We start from the raw sequence: 20,112 nt of genomic DNA on the forward strand, positions 1-20,112 counted from the left end.
GCAGACGCATTGGCACTAGCTGCAAATGGGTCATTTCATGTCCTGCTTGGTCCCTGGGATTGGCCAGGCTCAACACCACCACAGATTCTGCCAAGGCTACTCGGAACCAGCCACTGCACTGATGGAGACCATTTATGACCCCTTTGCAGCTACTGGGGCTTGGACCAACCCCACAGCTGTTAGAGGTACAGGTCCCTGCTCCACAGGGCCACCTTTCCCATAGCCTTGCTAGCTAGCAGCAACCAACCATCCTCATTTCCCCTTTTTTTAAGCCACAACCCACTCCTGACACTAAATTGCCAAGTTTTAGGATGGTCCAGTGAGTATGCACAGAAAAATGTCACGGCATTTTTTGGCAGCAGGGACCAGTCCTCCCAGGAGGGGAATAATGCAGCCAGAAGAAACAGGAAGGAGGATGGAAGCCCCACAGATGGAGGGAGGCTCAGCCCCCTGCAGGATTTGCCCCATACCCCACGACTGCCCACTGGCCCCTCCATCGCTTACCCTCCGGCTGGCCCTGGAGGTGCTCCTCCAACACCCTGCCAGGGCAGAGCACCACAGGGAAAAAGGCCACTGGCCTTTCCCAAATCAGCATCAGGCACAGAGCCAGGGCAGGAGAGCCCATGCAAGTCAGCTGCCAGCAGCCCAGGCAGAACGGGGTGCTGTACCTGCAAACCCTGCCTCGGCTTTCCAACACCGAGTGCCTCCAGGAGGTCCTGCATCTGTGACAGGCTTGCTACCGACTCAGGCAAAAATTGTATGAGAGAAACAAATGACTCACCCACAGCTGTGTTAAAAGAGTTATATATTTATTGCATTCTTAACAAAAATACTTTTAAAGAGAGAATTTTTTCAGCATGTACAAGACATGGAGATACTGAGGTTAAGCACAGCAGTTTGCTTTGTCACAGGCACTTACTTCAACAGCCAGTTAATATGATGGGCGCAGGAAGAAGCATCAACCTTTGTGAGCCAGTACAGAAAAGCCACTCCACCGACGGGTCTACACAGGTAGGAGATACATGCCCAGATCTGAGCCAATCTGTAATAGTCCACAGAGGAAACTGGGGGAGACATCAGGTAGTTTATAGTACAAGGTCCTTTCTCCCAGCCAGAGCCCAGCTTTTGGAGGTTTGTATCCAAGGCTGCGCATGCTGCATCAGGCTTCTCTCTAAACACATCAGCGTGGGCCACCTGATGGCAGCGATGATGCCAACTCCCTCCAGTGCCCAGCACCTGTAGGAGTCTCCTCTGCAGATCTGAAGGTTCCCAGAAGGGATGCCCCTGGACAACATCAGAGGAGCTAATCCTATCAGTATATCCACGGAAGAACATCAGCAGGGACAAATTATAAAAATATAAAATACTACTTCTATATAGCAGCAGCACTATATTGACTCAGAAAGCCTTTAAAATATATCACTATTTTTTCAGTTCTCTGTAATTCATAAATTAGATCCACTTCTATCAGATTTCCCAATCTTCCCTTCATCTGAAGAGAGACTGTGACTTTTGCAGTACACAATGTTACAACAGAAGTAAAATGACATCTTCAGAGGAAGGTGAGCAAGTACTGTTCTGGTCTGGCACCAGCACTATGAGGAACACCCTCTGCATGAAACCGACATGGGTCGTTCCTCAGAGAGGACTCTTTCTCCTTGCCAGACCTCTGCTTTCTTGAGCAAGGGCCTTTCACTGCACCACTAAAATAAATTACTTGAATTAGAATTACAGAACAATTAAGAAGAAAAAAGGAAAAGCACATCAGGAATACCTGATATAGCAGACATACAGTGAACTTTCCAGAAGAGAAACTAGTGCACTGTTTTCAAAGGACAGGCCAGAGAGATTAAAGATCCTTCAAGATCACATAAAACAAGCCATCCTTCTGTTATACTGCACTGTCTATGTTCAATTCCTGCTGAAGTTTATGCAACTTTTTGGCCAAGTCCGTAGCCCAGACATGGCATGACAATGCACATTCATATTAACTTGAATAGCTTCCTGCAACCCACATCCACATCCAACAGGATAGCCTGGAGATCAGCGGTGTGCTAACTGTATGTGGGCAACACCCCGGCCCTTTTCCCTGCTGAAGCATATCATGCAATGGCCCAGATTTTTCCAGAGATGAGGGTAGCATGGTAGGTGCAGAAGTGCAAATCAGGACAGACATGTAAAAAAGCTGCCACGTAATGTTACAACCACCTGAGGTGACAGTATTAAAGCCTAGTTTCAGAATCAGGGTTGTGCAGGGGAACTTCATGCAGCACTAAAGCAATTCAAATGTAACACAGTTCTTTCTTACATCTGTACGGGGAAAGAAAGCAGTACAAAACCATCGTGTCTACTATTTTAACCTATATAGCTGTGAACTTAAATTGTAAACTCTTCAAGAAAGGAAGACACAGTACTGATCCCACCCTAAATAACACTAAATGAAAGTAATTGTACTGAAGTTGACAGAATTACAGTGATATAAAACCGAATTGTTCCCAAGTTCAGAAGCAGGCCCTGTATCTTTCCTTGTTCCTGTGTAGTCTCTCACATTTTGAAGAGGGTGAGGGGGTTCAAAACTGAAGATTATAGCATGCAAGAAAATAATTATATAGTTCTCTATAAATGTTCTTATATTATGAAATAATTGTATTTTAATTGCAACTGTGAAGGGTAGGTAGGGGTTTCAGACTGGAGTAGATGAAAATTAAACTCTTTGATTTAAGTGCATGTGGTACTGCAGAATCCAGGCACATGCCATAGCAGCCCTTCTCAGCAGTCTAAAACCACAGTGCTCAACCTGTCCTCCTGTCCTCGGCCTTCTTCCCTTCCCTTGCACAAACTCTGCTTTTACACCCCTCTCCCCAAACTGTGTGTAAATCACAACAAGCCCTGGAATGCTCATTATTGCTGAACACAAGATAAAAATAACAATCAGTAAGTCTTTAGAGCTGTAAAGATGTATGTCTGCACAGCACATATACTAATTTGCAGGAAGATGATGGGAAGGCAGTAGCAGGGTAAATCTGCAGGCTGATTGCAAAGGGAGCTCTGTAGGACACTGTCTTAGTGAATAACATGTCACAGGCATGAGAAGAGATCAAGATAATGATTCCTATTTGCATCTCTTAGCTTATAGAGTATTCAAAGCACGGGGAAGTCAGTGAAAACTCCTAATCTCTATGAACAAAAAGATGTCCCACATCCCAAGCTCTATAAGATATAAGATTCCTCTCTGCCGTTGCACAGGGCCAACCCTACTATTCAGCTGCCATAATTCATACTGCTTGTTTAGCTAGCAGGGGGATGGACGGGTTGGGGCAGATGTTGACCTTCCCCACAGAGTACTCTTACATATGGAGAGGCCACGTGAGCATACAGCAGCTCAGGAAGGTGCACCCTTCTTTACTTTTTATGACACAGACTAAAAATGGTGTTTTCTCTTTCTTGACCTGGTAGTCCGTGCAGGAGGAGTCTGTTTTGAGGGGTTTTGGTTAGACTCTGCACTGGGCTCAGGGGGCTGTTTTGAGCAAGCTGCTTGCAGAAGAGACCCCTGCGTGATGCTAGGATCCTGTATCCTATGGAAAGCCTGGACCCCATCACGGATTTCCGATAGGGTCTGGCACATCTGGCCAACCTGGCTGGTGAGGTCAGCCATCCTCTGACTGATGACATGCATGCTATCTGCCATGTCTCTGTGAATAGCCACCAGCTCCTGGCAGAACTGCCTGAACAGGTCTGTTTGCTGTGTGTGAGAATGGAGAAGCTGGTGATCGAAGCTGGAGAGGGGTGGGCTCCTTGCGCGGGGGTGCGAGGGTCTGCAGGACGTGGTGGTGCGTGGGGATGGACGGTGCAGTTCCTGCCTTTGGCTGGTAGCTTCCAAATGGTCTGATGAGGAAGAACTGCGGAGGAAGGAGGGCCCAGAGAGCTGGTTGACTCCTGCACTGGCCCTCTGCAGTGATGAGAAGCGGTGTTCCTGAGAAGTGCCTGGCATCTCTTCGTCCTCGTCAGCTTAAATAGAAGAGGAAGCATGAATTATTAACGTGAAATCTCTCACAACCCTGACTTCTGTTTCATGGTATCTCAACACACATGGAAAAAGGGGTTCCCCTTCCCCCAGTCTGCCAGTTGAGACAAGCCTGTAGCTCCTGATGCATAACTCAACATGCACATGCTGCAACGTTAGCATCTGGGTGACAAGCTTAGCCATAAGAGGCCCCAAAAGTGGGCAAACCCAGTCAGCCGAGGAGGAATCCAAGCTGCCATGGTATCCTGCATACAGCATTGTTCATGACTAGAATACAAATCCATTTCAGACAGTAGGATGGCTTCCCTTCCCCAAAACCATAAGTAGATAGAACACTCCAATATTTTGGAAGGACAAAGGCTCCTGGCTTTTGGTCCAGTCTTGGAACACCCTAACACATTTGGTTCCTCATACCAAAACCCTGCTCCCATGTCATTTCTCTACATCCTCTCTACTGAGAAAAGCATAGATGCAGTATCTGCTGCTCACAAAGTCTATAACGCAAAGCCACTGTGTGGCTTGGCATCAGTAAGGTAACCAGACTGAGGCATAGCAGCAACAGGACCCTATAGTAATCGGGCAAGCATACCTGATGCAAAGCCAAACCCAAAGCAAAACACCATGGGAAAGTTCTCATTAGTCTGATAAATATCTAGTGATGTGCCAGTTCACCGGTACAGGCACACCAAGAATAAGAAGAGATGATACTTGTTGCAACTGCCCACTATCTCCTTGCACAAGCTGCATTCATTCTACCTCCGAAATAGCACAACTGGCTTCCAAGACAGATGCAAAGAATGACCACGTCCCACTTTGTCAGTTCTTGAAGCCTTTTGTCCTTGCTCTCCCACTAACAGCATTACATCAGATTTGAGATAAGACCTAATGTGGTAGGACAGTGCCACCCATGAAGTTTTAGTTAGCTCACTTCTGAAGAAGTTATCCCCTCTTTCTCTCCTTTGTATCCCTAAAAGCTCACAGACCAAGAAGCTGCACCTCCACAGAGGAAAGCCATATGTATGCAACTGGGGAAAGAATCTGCAAAAAGCAGCTTGTGGTTCAGCACTGTAAGGTGCCCGAGAACTGTGGTTTCTAAGAAGATTAACTTAGAAAGCACGGCCAGTAGTTTCTTAAAAAACAGTGAAGAAGGAAGTCATTATCATCTACCTTTTTCATAGCACTTGTGTTGAGCCTTCAGACCACTAGTGAGAAACCAGTAGTGGCCTGGCCTCACAGCATAACACCTGTGATGACTGAGCCCCCGCAACAGCCCTCTTGGAAGATGGCTACCATGCAACGATCCCCTAGTGACTGGCAGATGATTCTCAGCATGACAGCATTGCTGCTTTACTGGAGCACATGCAAGATGAAGAACTCCTAATCCTTTACAAACACTTTTTGACAGGCATGAGGTAGTTGCACTTCAACTACAGATGTTCCCTCATTTGTAGGATTAGTTCAGACTTACGACCCGTTAGGAAAGTAGAATCTGAACAGTATCTACCCTTAGAACTAAGACAGTATAGAAATGGATTAGATAAACAGATAAAGAAGATGACGTTCACTTGGTAACAGCTTACAGCTTTCCCTCAATCCATCTGAACACCCCATGACCACCAGAGCAGGCTGTCTTGAAACCAAACACAGCAGTAGGACCTGACTTTACAGGCAACCCAGCATCTCACAAAAACACACGCCACTTTTCTGGTGTCAAACTGTGATATGCAAGCATAAGACAAAGAGGTGTTAAGGCAGTGATACTTACAGCTTGTTGACAGGCTGTCAACCACGTCCAGATCCGCTCTCCGGAAGCTGTGTATCTGGTGTGACGAATGCAGCGTTGACTCGATGGCTCTCTCGTGGGCGGTCAGGACAATGGCCGAGGGCCGCCCCGTGCTGCTGGGGCTGGAGAGGGACCTTTGCATGAATGCCAGTTTGTCCTTGGTCCTTCTCTTCATGTCGTCCCATCTGTGTTTAATGTCTTTTACAGATCTGGGGACCTGGCTGACTGATGTGATCTGCCTGGCTATGCCTTCCCAGATCTTGTCCCTGTCAGCATGGGATAGACGCACTGTCTCCCTCCCAAACAGCATGGCTTCGTTTCGGGTCACCTCAGTGACCAGAATGTCCAGTTCTTCCTTGGAAAACTTGGGCTTCCTCTTTCGTTCAGCCATGTTCCTTGGGTTGAAGATCCCACAAAGCACAATTGGGTAAAAGGAAATCAGCGCAAAGCATCCCCCTGCATCCAACCACTTGGCCAGTGCAGCACTTGGGGCAGAGGAGTTCGGTGGGATCCAGCTCCCCCCACCCGCAACAACCTCTCCGTTTTCCTCAATTGGACCAGGAAAAGGCAGCCACTTTGTTTTTAAGAGGCAATTTTCAAGCTTAAGAAAAAAAACACCAAGCGACACTAGTGTGAAGGAGCCTTCTCAGCTTTACAGTTAAAATGAAATTTTACACTTCGTCTGATGCCCTGACTTATGTCTGAGAATTTCAGTACAGCTTCACATCACTTGCCACAGCTTGTGCACAGATAAAAGCATGAGAATTCACAATCACTGTGATAAATTAGCTTCTAAGGTGACACTGCTCAAAAATGTGTTCTTGAGGAAATTTAGAAGTCTGAAACATACCTTATTGTTCTGCCTGGCACAACATGCAACGCAAACTTTTACATCACCCTTTCTGTTAAGACTTGCAGGATGTCATGCAAAGGCTATATCAAATTGGATCTTTTTCAGGGGAGAGAGATTTTGACTAGTCTCATGGGCAACTTCTGCAACTTTTTTTTCATAAGGAAATGTCTTTTCTTCAGCACCAGGGGTACTGCACATCCAGAATTCATCTGCTTCACAGTAAGCTCTTATTTCACACAGAAATAGTTGCTGTTTCCCATTGTTCTCAAAAGGAATGAGGCCACCCACTTGTTTTTCCTGGCTAGGCTTTGCTGTCACTGCTGCTGACAGGAGCCTGCACCCAGTTTCTGGTGCTTCAAATGATAACTTGTAGCCTCAGCCCACTGAGAAGAAGAGGCAGCCATCCTGAGAATGAGCGGTTTTGTCCAAAGGGGGATGTTGGTGGTAACTTTTCCAGCCACAGTTGAAGGAAACTTTAAAAATAAACAAAACATTAGTCCTAACTTTTGCATTTTACTGGGGGGGGGGGGGGGGGGGGGGGGGGGGGGCGGAGGGGAGGGGAAGGTGGCAGCAGATCTATTCAACAAGGAAAGAGGAAACAGACTGTGTGAACATGCAGTTTTGCACATAAGCAAAGTGCGATTGCGGACAAGGGAATAATCCGCAGCCTGGGCAATGATCACACATGTATAAACATGCAGACAAGCACAGAAGAGATCAGAGACCATGGAGAAGCAGAACTGCTGGGAAAACTTGCCTTGATGTGAATTACAGCAGAGTGAAATAAAATGCCAAAATGGTTATTCTAGTGCTACATATTACAAAAGATTACACATCTTTGAACAATTAGAAGCAGGGATGTCAGGAACTTTTTTTGAAAAAGGTCAGCCTTTTTGGTGCTCACGTCATATAGTTCTTAGTATCTTAAACAGAAGTTCTTGCATAGAAATCTACATCATCACGGAGTTATGGTGAACACAACCCTCATCTGAGGTAGAAGGCTTCAGCGTTAATATAAATTGTCCCAAAAAGCTGTCACTATAAGCCTAGAAAATAAATGCTTAAAAAGGATATTAAGATGTAACATACAAGAAATAAGACACCCTAATAGATACGATGCCTAATAACTGTAACTCTGAAGTGACACCATGGGAAGGGAATAGACCCTGGCTGGGATAGCTCAGACCCTCCTCTTTCAATATATTACATTTAATCCTACAATTTTGGCTGAATGCCCTATCTCTCACAGGCAGACTTTAGCCACCCCAAAACACCTTCTGAAAAGTTGGTATAAGCAAAGGCCTCAGCATTTTTCCTCACTTGCCCCATGTCTGTGATGGCCCTGCTGGCACCTCCTCAGAGATGGGTTCCTTCCAGCATTGCGGTGGCCCAGCAGAAGAGAGCTGGTTTGCAGTGCGCTTGTGTGAAAGGTGCTTGTGGGCTTCAGACTAAGAAAAACCTACAGAAAGGCAGTGACCCTTGTCAGATGTTGTAGTTTCTCCTTAAGTGCCGTTACACTGATGTTCTATGAATCTTACTGTCACTGCTGCCATCCATCAGGGTAAGTGGTAGAAGCCGTTAATCTTGGTTAAAGCTGGAAAACCAGCAGGAAACGGAGATCAAATCCAGGCCACATACAGGGACAGCTGGGAGCTAAGTGCACAGATGCATTTCACTGGGACAAAAAAACACATCCTTGAGACACTGTTTTGGTGGATCTTCATTTATGGAGGGACAGAAGAAGTGTTTAAGGAAGATGGTAATGAAATGACAGAAAGCAAGCAAAGCACTCGCTACACTGACCTCAAGAAAAAAAACAACCAACAAACCAAACTCAAAAGGCAAAAGGAGTACTCCCAGTTGAACACTGGAAGAAGGGAAAAGGCTATGTGTAACTGAGCAAGGGAACATTTATGGTCTGATTTTTATCACATTCAGCAGAACTGGGCTTCATGTGTATTCCCCACAGGTACCCAGGACGGCACAGTACCGTCAGTGTCTCCATGTGGTAGAAACAAACCTCCACTGACAAAGTGCTCTGGTGAAAACAAGTAACAGTGTTCTGCAAAGTGCCCCCGGGGAAGGGGTGAGCTTGCAGAACTCAAGTGTCTCCACAGCTGCTCAGAGCTGCTGGTGGGGTCAGGAAACCTCCATCCCCTCTTCTCTGCTGAACTCACGGCTGTTGTGCCTAGCAAAGCTGCACCAATGGGGACTTAGAGCCTTTTTTGCAATTCCCAGACAGGACATCCCATCAAATGCACTTAGGACAACCTGTAGTAGACCTGAATATTTAGATTTCAGAGTTTCCACTCATTTGCACCAGCATGACTTGGGACAAAATAATTTTAAGATAGCAAACTCACGACACAGAGTAATGAGTTCTGGTAGGTTTTAATCACAAATTCAATTAATGTTAGGTTCCCAGAAGACACGTTAACCTCCTCCTTATAAAAATGCAGACAGTATTACTGTCAGAAAGATCCGCTTCATGTGTTTCTTCTAGCATACAGTACATCCCTAGGAGTGGTCACTGATATTTGGAAGTACCTCTCTGGGGATGCTGTGTGGGTTTCACCAAGCTCCAGAGGAGCCCAGCTATGACACTGTGAATTCATACCTCAGCCCAGGTCAATCTGGAAGTGCAAGACGGTACAGAAGTTTCTTTAAAAACACGTGTGATGTTGTAAACAATGCGAACAGTGGGCACTTAAAGATCAAAGACATCAACCAACGCCACTTTTCCTGGCCTCTGAGAAATAAGTACAGAACCTTTCCCATAGCTCTGAATTATTTTTTTACAGGGATCACAGTTCTGCAGTGCTTCAGGATCCCTTTGCTCTGCATAAATTTCAGTCTGTAACGGATAAGAACATTTGCTCCACTTGCTGTGCTGCAGGATAATAGAGACCAGTTTACAAAGTTCAACAAAATGACTTGTGCATAGGCTGGTGGCTTTTACTCCCCCTGAACACATGGGCAGACATAGTAACTCTGACTTTTAAAGCTCCCTTCCAAGCTCAATTATTGTATGAAGATCAAGTTGCAGACATCTCCATTATCAGGAGATACAGGAAGACTTACGAACAGTCTTGCTCCCCATGACCTCTTTGTTACTATGTTTGGAGGGGAAAGGAAGCAAGGGGGATGGCAAAGGAGAACAAAGTGAGGGAGTCTTGCACCAGCCTTTTCACACGGGCTGCGGGAAATGATGAACTTGAACTGTGCCAAAAGCCTGAGAACTCAGGTACTCACATGTAAGAAGGGATACAGATTATAGATGCTCAGACTAGCCTGGAAACCCCACACGTGAGGCACCTCACTCTACAAATTCAGCTAGGTGCCACCAGTTTGCTGGTACTTCCTAGCCTGCATCTCAGTCTTGGCCAAGTGGTACATACACAGAGGGATGTTTCCTGGACTTCCTGAATTACTTTCATTTTAGGACAGATCTATTTTTATTTTTTTTAGAGGTTCCCAACAACTCAGAGGTAACCAGGAACAACGGCTGGTTCTGCACAATCCTTCAGAAGCCCCAAGAACTCCCATCAGCAGCAGTTTACAGTTTGTGTCCAAGAAAGCACCGATTTTGCTTGATGTTTGCTGCAATCCATGGTAATCAGTTACCCTGAGCCCCCAGAAAACTAAAAACAGAGGAAGAGGTTTACACAAATCCCTGCAAGTCAAAGCCATGGAGTTATAATAAAGTACTGGAAATAACAACGCTTTACTCTGGACAGAGATGAAGGGTGCATTATCCTTGTGCCAGCAGCCTGCTTAGGAGAACATGCTCCCAGTATCAGGAGTTTCTCTCGACTGACTGATTGATGAGGGAAAGGGGAAGAGGATGTTACCATTGCCATGCCATCTGCCACGCTTCATACTCCTTCCTCCCTGTCATCCACTGCGCTGCATGAACAGTCACTTGAAATTAAACCAGCAAGTGGTGCAGTGTACACATTGTCCTCAGTGGGAACATGAAAATGGACTCAGATGTGGTAGTCAAACAACAAAAACAATAGCCAGATCTACAAGGAGAGAGAGGATTCAGCCCAAGCTGCCGTCCCCATGCCATACCCACCTACCCAGAGGGTGAGTAGATCTGCTTTGCAAAGCACTCCATCTGTGAGTGATGGCAAAGAGCACCATCTGAAAAACAAAAAGAGCGCTGTCTACAGCGTCCTGGAAGTATAGTTTCTTTGGGTAATCTCCACGACAGGTAATGTCCTAGCACAGGATATTGAGCGTGCCTCAGTTTAAAAGTTGCTAACAAAAAAACCAAGGCTTTTTGAGGACCACTATCTCCCACCTGAACTGTCAGTCATACTCTACACAATACTGCTACTAGAAGCAATTTTCAAGAGTAAAACTGGAAAGATCAGCAAGACTGGTATAGCTTGCACAGGTCCTTTGATAACACCCTTCCCCAGAAGAGCTGCAAACATCCCCCTTTCACAAAACCGTAACCTCCTTGCCTTTCAAGGCTGTACAGAATGGCCTAGACCACACTTGTCTGAAGACTTAACCATGGCAAATACAAGTTTAGACCAGAACATCCTGGTTTTGCTGCTGGGACCATAAGTAGTGCCCATTTAAATCCAGACATCAAGCTTATGTTCATGGCAGCAGGAAGAAGAGTTAATCATAGGATTTTTGCCTTTCAGGACTGTGTTTTCCCCCCAGTTTCACTGTCATCCAGGCCACATAAAGATCCAGATCTAAGAAAAAAAAAAAAAAATCGCACCAATTTTTGACCTTTGCATTCTTTACTTCAAGATAGGTGTCCCCCTACCTATCTGTCTACTGTACCACTCTTCTTTTAGAAGCAAGAACTCCAGCCTCAGCCCAGGTCAAGTGTTTTCTCTCATCCAGTAGTGAACAACTGTAACAGCTGGATTTCTTACAGAAAAATGAGATACTTCGTTGAACTTTAAGAACTCCAGTGTCAGAACAGCTGCTATGCATGTGAAGACTCAAACAGAGCAAAAATGGTACAACCAGATTTGACCATCTAGGTCAGTTTTGCATCTAATCTACCTGTACTTCGTGCTCTCTCTTCCCTTAGGACTGACAACTGAAAATCCTAGACATCCAGGCCAACAAACTAGTTAATCCCCATGCTGCTTTACTCTTGTATGAAATGCCTTCTTGACAGCAACCACTTCCCAAATTCATTCCTGAAAGCAGGATTGGTCCATATATGGGACAGGCCTCGGTATGCAGCAATGCCCCGTTCTGGTGACTCCCCATACACACAGGGCACTTCAGCGCTTTGCCTCCGCCTCAGGAGGCCGCAAGACTGACCTACATTTTGCAGATATGTGCCAATACTTGAAGCACTGCATCATGGTTAAACATGTTCCCTTACTACCGCAGTTAACAGATCAGAGCCAGCCCCACTCCTGGTTTAGTACTGACTGGTATTTGGGTTCTGGTCTACTAAGTCCCAGTGCCGGCAGAGGGAGTGCAAGCACATGCATCTTTTCTGTGTTCACAGCTGCAGCAACTCCCTCCATGTTTCTCCTAACACAGTAAAGCTGATGCTACCAATGAGCCACCACAGACAATTGTTTCAAGTGAAGCCCAGAAAGAAAACAAAAAAAAATCACCTCTTTCACTGTCTGTCAAATGGGAAAGGAAAAAAAAAACCAAACCCAACCAGAATCAAATATTACCTTGAGGATTATGCAAAGCATTTTGCAAATATTTGAACATAAAGTAAATTAAAAAAAAATAAATGTAGCGAGACCTGTCAGTGTTTGTAAGAGTGGATAAATAGGATCATCTTTATCATTTGTCCTCATTCCAGAAAATAGCCATCCTCCATACACGCATCCTCGTTTTAGTCCCTTATATTGAATCTGATTCCAAAGATTCTCATCACAATAAATACTGAAAGAGCACGAATACACCCTTTACAGAAGGGGTTGTGGCGTTTTGGTTTGTTTTTCTGTCACACAAAACAAGGAGTGTTTGATGGCCTCTCTCTGGAAGACAGAGCTGCAAAAGGGAAGGCAGAAGAGAACTGGTCTCACCTCATCCAGTTTGCTTTGGTTTCATCTGTCCCATCGATGGATTTGTAGCGGTTGTTCTTATCAACGATCTGCAGAACAAGAAAACAGATAAAGCATGTCAGCTAGCTGGTCCAGACAGGAGAAGGTCTATGCCTCTCAAATCACTGCTTCAGTTCCAGCCTTAAGTCAGGACATGAAACTCTACGCCATGAATCTCAGCTTTCCTAGTACTACAGACTGCTACCCCGGACGTGTGTGTGGAAGTTACTCTGAAATGATTAAGAGGCATTTTCCTATGTACAAATGTCCATAACAAACAACTATGGATGCAGCTGATAGGACTGTTAGCAGTTTTGAGATATACAAGATGAACTTCCCTTTCAGGACAGGGCTGAGACACACATTTATTTTACAGACAGGAAAGCATGACCAGTATTTTGTATCAGCAGCTCTCGATTTTTTCCCACCTATAACTCAAGTCCCACATCTCATTTCTCAAAATTAATATCCATTGGTCTAGTGACATCTCTATCTCATAGGCTAACCAAGGCCTGTAGTACTAGGGGAAAAAAAATAAAGAGTTTGGTGCTAGAGTTTGCATGTAGATCAGTTCCTGATGGACTGGATCTCCTCTTTCCTGGCCTCCTGGGCCACCTGCTCTGCTCAAGCAGGCTGGGAAGGACTGCTGCAGGCCCACAACAGAGCTCTGCAATCTCTAGATACAATCCTTCCTCTGTCCTCAAAATGATGACCAGAGCAGAGAAAGGTACTGGAGGAGCCCTAAAGGTTGAGGGCGGATGGAAGACACAGCAAGGGGGAGAGGAGAAGCAAGCTCTGCTTCCTACAGCTGTGAACCAAACTCAGGTGCCATGGCACCTAGTCTGCTTTCATCTATCTATACCCTTATGCTGCTAATAATTATGGTAGGTCAATGTTCACCTATTGCCCCTGTGGGTCAGCGGAAGATCTTCAGAGAAGGGGGAAGACTGCTGAGGTTTGGCTCCACAGGCCCCCAAGTCCCCCAGCCCTGAGCTGCATGGCGGGGGTATCACTTTGCTGGGGAGACATGTCACTCACCAGCCACGAGAAGAATCCTGCGGACTTGTCCTGGCTAGAGATCTGCCCCTCATATGGCCCGAAGATGTGACCTTTGGGGATCACCTCATTCATACAGCGCACATCATTCTCCCCGTTGGGCTCTTTCACCACCTCCATTCCAGGCGGGATGGTCAGTGCTGCTCGGTCAGGGTTGCCAACGGGCACCGGGGTGTCAGACACGAACACTGGGGGACCATGGTTCGGGCACTCATCCACGAAGTACTCCTGACAGGACTCGCAGACTGCGGGTGTGAGGGAAGCAGGAGTTAGAGTGGTCAGATATGATGCCTGTACAGGCTCACAGAGCTCATAGGACGCACAACACAAAGGCCAGCATGCCCCAGCTCCCCAGTATCCCCCAGGCCTGGCTCAGCCCCCTCCCCAAAGCCCAACCTCCAGGCACACAGGCACTTCACCGACTGCTCAGTTGTTTTGCCACACATCTCTCAGCAAGGGCCTGCCCCAATCCATTCCTGCCTAATGCCTGTACTTGCATGAGCCCTGGTACCCTACACAGATTCACCACTGACAGCTACAAGGACAGGGAAAGGCTCCATCACTGTCTGCAGAGACAGAGGCTGGGGGCTCCTTGCACATCCCCAGTTTGTAGGAACATCCTCAAGCCAAAATGTTTGATTCCCCACAAAGCAGATGGGAACTAAAATAAAGCATCCCTGAAAACAAATACCCTCATCATACAGCCTTCATTCTGTGCTTGGGAGAGAGACAAGCATCTTCAGGCACTTGCCCTGTGTCCACACAGGCACTCGGGCCTACAATTTGGTATTTTGTAGGTATGCAAATGTAACCAGCACCAGTTTTCTTTCCCTGAACATGCGTGGAAAGAGCTGTGATCTGTGCAACGCTCCCTTCACAGTTTCTTAATTCAAGCCTTGGGGTTTTGCAAACCCTTGGGGTTTTCCCATGCACATTTTCACGTTTCCAGCACGCTTTCTACCTCCCTCCCTGCTGCTACATAGCCCCACAATGGACAAGCTGCTTTTGTACAACAGTTTCCATATCAATTGTGCTGGTCTTTTCAGGAGAGCACACAAATTTGTCCCTGGCTGTTTTCTTCCCAGCTTCCCACCCCAAACTGACAGGGTGCCGAGCAAAAGTCTATACAAGCAGTAGCGCTGCTTTTCCCTCACTCACAAAACACTTACACCAGAAATCCACTTGCTGAAAGCTCTTGGTCATGATCAAATCCCGTTTCCCTTTCAGTTTCTTGGGCTCCACCTCCATGGACTGTGGGTCAGGCCTTCCAAAGCTGGGGAGGGAACAACAGAAAAATGACAATAACCTACAAAGACACTGGGACCGCATGCAGAGAGGAGCGGAGGCAGCAGGGCCTGACCAACTCCTTTAGTCCCTACACCAGCAGCAAACAAATGATTCAACTCGCCATCCAACCTGCCACAAGCTGGTACCTGAGAAGTTTTCATGCCAAAGCCTACAGCAGGTAGTGGCTTCAGCTGGAACACCTCCACACCTGGCATGTCCCACACTGAGCACAAGAGTGGCAGAGGTGACTCCCAGCAGCAGACAGGCATGGCTTCCCTGCTACAGCCCAAGGAACGTGCTGCTCAAGGCGTCAATGCAAGGCATTGCCTACAAGGCAGGCCAGTACTGCGCACCTCACATGAACTAGCGCACACAGCAGCCATGACCACCCTTGTCACACGCCTCAAGGCAGATCTCACAGGGGAGCATTGTAGTAGCTTTGAGAATTGCACATATAATTCTCAAAACCAACTTTAAACTGGGGAGAAGGTGGAGAGAAGGGGGTTGGAGTACACTGGGCTGAAGATCAGTCACGTACCAAGGCTGTCCATACTCCTGGTCCCGGCACGGAGAGCAGGTCTCTGTTTTTATCGTCACCATTTCCCCTAAGGAAGCCTGGGTCTGGATCAAACAGTCCTTCAAGTTTTCACTCATGTTCTGAAAAAAAATGAAGGAAGGTAGGAGGAAAAAATGAGCAGCCAGGAAATCAGAACCTTCCTGTCCCAGGCCAGGCCAAGGCCAGCAGAGCAGGCTCCCTCCCGGCACCACGAGCCGCCGTCATGCACCAGGGCGCCTACACCGCACGCATGTGGAACCCCTTTCTTGTGCTGAGAAGGAAAGAACAGCTCAGTTGCAGGTCAGGTAAAGAGCATGAGACAACATGGAGCAACCAGAGGCACGGGGAATGTGAAGTACGCTCCACAGTGCCCCTTAGAAACCTTGCACGTGGAATTTAAGATGGATGGGTGGGACGTGTTAATGGAAACATGGAGCACCACTACTCAGAGTAGGTCTCTGGGGATAAAACGACAAGGAAGAGGAACGCAGGCTGTGGCATGAATCAGGATCTGTCTATGACTATAACATATGCCAGTCTCCATCTGGGAACACAGCGCAGTTTACTACAACCCTGCAGATGAAGCTTTCTGTGTGCCCCAGACACACCTGACAAACACCTGCAGGACTCCACCGCAACTGCACAAGTCATGCTCTCCATCTCTTGCGAAGACCAGAGCTGAACTACCACCACCCTTCTGGCACACAAGCCGCAGTAGTGAAAATGCTTCTCCCTCAGCTCAACACAAGAGCCAGGAACCACTTAATGATGTCCAAGGACAGCAAGCTCCAAAACAATAGTACTTCCCTCCTTCCCCCATCATAGGTTGGTGCTGAAGACCAAATATTGGTAAGGCAAATGATAATTCAGAATCGGTTTAATTAATACTAGGATTTTTGGAACGGCTGCTAAGCTTCAGAGCATCCCTGCTTGAAACAAGGAATAAAGCAGAGCATCACATATCTCTTTCTTGCATTCATCTTAAGACTTCCCCCAAGACACACAAACAGGCTGCTCTCAGGCACCATACCAGATCAGACAGGCCCACAACTGCTCCCGACGAAATCTCCTGCAAGCCCCCTTTCCATGTCCGCTGTCCACTGGCATGCTCTGTTACACTGCATACTCACAGTGCCCAGCACAGCGGCCTCAGCAGCTAATCAGACCCCTTCTGTCAGGTGATCTGGTGGAAGAGCCCATCCCCACCACAACTCAGTTCTGGACATCCCAAAATTCATGTTCTGAGGTCACAAAGCCCTGACAACAGGAATTTTCTTATTACACACATGCTTGTATGGGACTGAGCACCACGGAAGTCTGGTCTGCATTTGTGCCTGTTTACAGCAAGAAGGAATATTATTCCCAGCCTCTGTGGCTCCTCTTTGTGCCAGGGGACAAATGATTAATTTTTCCAGCCTGACTTCTCACATGCCAATGTGCAGGCTGAAAGACCTTTATCAAGCCTGTATCAAGAAAGCACTAGTTAATATTCATATAGTTCTCTGAAAGCCAAGCCTCAGCCTAAGTACAACTAGATACATGCAAACATACACACTTTTAAGCCATTTCAAGATGCCCAAAACAAGACACATTTTCTTTCAGAATTCCCACAGTCAGTCAGAAGGAAAGCAATATTAAGGGCAAGGAAGGGCTCATTATTTTGGCAGCCTGAGCCTCTGGTCTGCACTCTCTGGAGCCAGAGGGAAGCTCTCCAGGCCTGTCCCCGTGCACCAGCTAGTGCTACAGGCAGAGGCTACCTGCCTTTACCAGAGAAGAAGGAAAAGTCTTTCCTGAAAAGTCTGCAGTAGAGGAGCTCAGGAGGGAAAAAGCAGCAGCTGATATGATAGAGGGGGAAGATGTTAAGGAACAAGAAGAGATGGGTGCTGCCCCAGAGCTGGTTATCTGTGGGGCCTGAGCTGACACAGGATAGGCAGATGCTGGCTTCGGGGCAGACGTTCTCAGTCATAAAAGCCACCCATTTTGGAAAACTGAAGGACAGGGCACCTGCAGTTAAAACACCCACATCCCCAAAGCTTCAGTAGGAAGAGATGGAGACATCTGTCTCTGAGGAGACAGTGGCTTTTCCTTTCCCACTCCTTCCTCGTGGAGACTCCTCAATTACAGAGTGAGAGAGACCCTATGATGGTGCAGTCTAACTTCCTATGCAAGACAGGCCACGGGGGTTCCTTCAGTGAACTCCTGGTTAAGTTACAGTGTACCACCACCAAGACAAGGGTGAAAAAAAAAATTAAAAAAAAAAAAAAAAAAAAGAAATCCAGTGTTTATTTTACATATGCAACTCCTCACTTTACTGTATGGCTCATTTTGCAGCCCTCCCTTCATGGTTCTCCCTGAAGTGCCTCCAACTTATCAGCAACATCCCTGCACAGCACAGGCCACAGCACTCCAGCACTGACAGCAGCAGCACCTTGCACAGAGACAACAACCTCCCTGCCCCTCCTCAGGATTTCCATGTTTGCATCCAAGTACTGCATTTACCTCCTGGTCACTGTGCACAGCTGGGGTTTAGCGTTTGGTGAACTGCCGTGCTGCCATAAGAGCTCTAGCTCCTGCAACAGGCCACTGCACACCCCTTGCCAGCTCTCCTACCTGCTCAGCAGCCAGGTGCCCAGTTTTAAAACATTCACACAACTCTTTTGTTGTCTCAGCCAGTACGCACACGATCGCAACTCCACCACTAACTTGCCTCTTTTCATTACTTGCGATTTGCCCAGACTTTGCATTGCCCACAAACGTAATCCAAATTAACTTTGTGTCTTCCTCCAGGACACTGACAACCTTAGAATCATAGAATCATTTAGACTGGCAAGGACCTTTAAGATTGAGTCCAACCATAAACCTAACACTGCCAAGTCCAACACTAAACCATGTCCCTAAGCACCACATCCACATGTCCCTTAAACACCTCCAGGGATGGTGACTCAACCACTTTCCTGGACAGCCTGTTCCAATGCTTGACAACCCTTTTGATGAAGGAATTTTTCCTAATATCCAATCTAAACCTCTCCTGGCACAACATGAGACCATTTCCTCTCATTCTGTCGCTTGCTACTTGGGAGAAAAGAGCAACACCCACATCTTGACTAGCATCAAGTAAAAAAAAAACAATTCCCAGCTGACACTACTAGAAATACACTATCAGCAATGGCTCTCCCTTTTGGTGTCACACTGTGACCTTTCATTTAGTCAGGCTTTCACTTACTCCTAGAATCGTGGAATAGTTTGGGTTGGGAGGGACCTTTAAAGGTCACCTAGTCCAACCCCACAATGAGCAGGGACATCTTCCACTACATCAGGTTGCTCAGAGCCCCATCCAGCTTGACCTTGAATGTGTCCAGGGATGGGGTATCTACCACCTCTCTGGACAACCTGTTTCACCACCCACACTGTAAAAAAAATAATTCTTCCCAACATCTAGTCTAAATCTACCCTGTTTTAGTTTAAAACCATTACCCCTTGTCCTATTGCAACAGGCCCTACTAAAACGTCTGCCCCCATGTTATTTACAAGCCCTCTTCTAAGTACTGAAAGGCTGCAGTAAGGTCTCCCTGGAGCCTTCTATTCTCCAGGCTGAACAACCCCAACTCTCTCAGCCTCTCTTCACTGCAGAGGTGCTCCAGCCCTCAGATCATTTTTGCAGCCCTCCTCCAGACCCGCTCCAACAGTGTGTGACACATTGAATCATTCTAGCTGCTTATCCTGGTAACGTAGCACACCTTCAAGTGCATTAAACAAACAAGATACACCAACACTTTTACCTTTATCAAGCAAAATTATAGCAACATCAGAAAACCACACCATGTTAGAAAAAGACCTATTAAAAAAAAAAATCTGTACAGACTGCTATTACAATTAACACCCCCTTAAATCATGACCAATCCAATCCCTATCAGCTATTACACTATTTTACTGGACACCAACATCAGACTGAAAGTAGCCTAGTATTCTAGTTTGTCCAGATTAGACTTCATATTAGCTTATTTGTTTATGATTAACACACAGCATTCTTTTCAGTCTAACTCATTACATATACTCTTTTAAAATTAGCATTTATGGCTCAGAGAGCACTGCTCAGCCAGTTCTTTTAAAATCCCTGGATGCAAGTTAGCAAGAACAGCAAACTTAAAAATGTACTGCTGTAGTAGCTGCTGTTTGGTAATTTCCCATGCTACTACTACAACAGAGAGCATTATGCTGCTGCTGTAACTGGTACCATCCACCAGCTACAGGAAAAAAAGTATTTGACATTTTTCCAGTTCCAGACATCAGTAGATGACTCTGCTTTTAGGATTATTTTAGCTTCTGATGTGTTTAAAGCTGCTTTTAGTTTTTCCTAATTTCACCACCCATTAGTTTCTCGCCCTTGCCCCTTCTCCTCTTGCTTCAGTTTTCCACAATTACAAGAGTCTAGTTCACGTTCTGCACTTTTCACTCCCTCCACTTTATTGTTTTGGGGGCATTGGGCAATTTTTATAGTTCTGT

At 46.4% G+C, this 20,112-nt stretch overlaps 1 protein-coding gene across 6 annotated transcripts in view; it reads right to left on the bottom strand.

Moving 5' to 3' along the window:
• The window catches only part of PRDM11 (PR/SET domain 11), a 52,323-nt gene that overhangs the window by 17,483 nt on the left and 14,728 nt on the right, over positions 1 to 20,112 (bottom strand). For 4 of the 6 annotated variants that reach the window (XR_008733078.1, XM_055715447.1, XM_055715449.1 and 1 more), the window contains exons 2-5: positions 15,592 to 15,710; positions 14,936 to 15,039; positions 13,749 to 14,011; positions 12,693 to 12,760 (exon numbers count right to left, since the gene is read on the bottom strand). Coding sequence is in view for 5 of the 6 variants with exons in the window: in XM_055715447.1 (XP_055571422.1) it covers positions 12,693 to 12,760; positions 13,749 to 14,011; positions 14,936 to 15,039; positions 15,592 to 15,710 (554 nt within the window). In the remaining variant the exon portion in view is untranslated. Of the gene's footprint in view, positions 1 to 788; positions 4,009 to 5,789; positions 6,409 to 10,742; positions 10,807 to 12,692; positions 12,761 to 13,748; positions 14,012 to 14,935; positions 15,040 to 15,591; positions 15,711 to 20,112 lie in introns of those variants that run through there. The other 2 variants (XM_055715450.1, XM_055715451.1) reach the window with 2 other exon arrangements.

Source organism: Falco cherrug, chromosome 7, assembly GCF_023634085.1.
Source record: "Falco cherrug isolate bFalChe1 chromosome 7, bFalChe1.pri, whole genome shotgun sequence".
Taxonomy (NCBI): Eukaryota; Metazoa; Chordata; class Aves; order Falconiformes; family Falconidae; genus Falco; species Falco cherrug.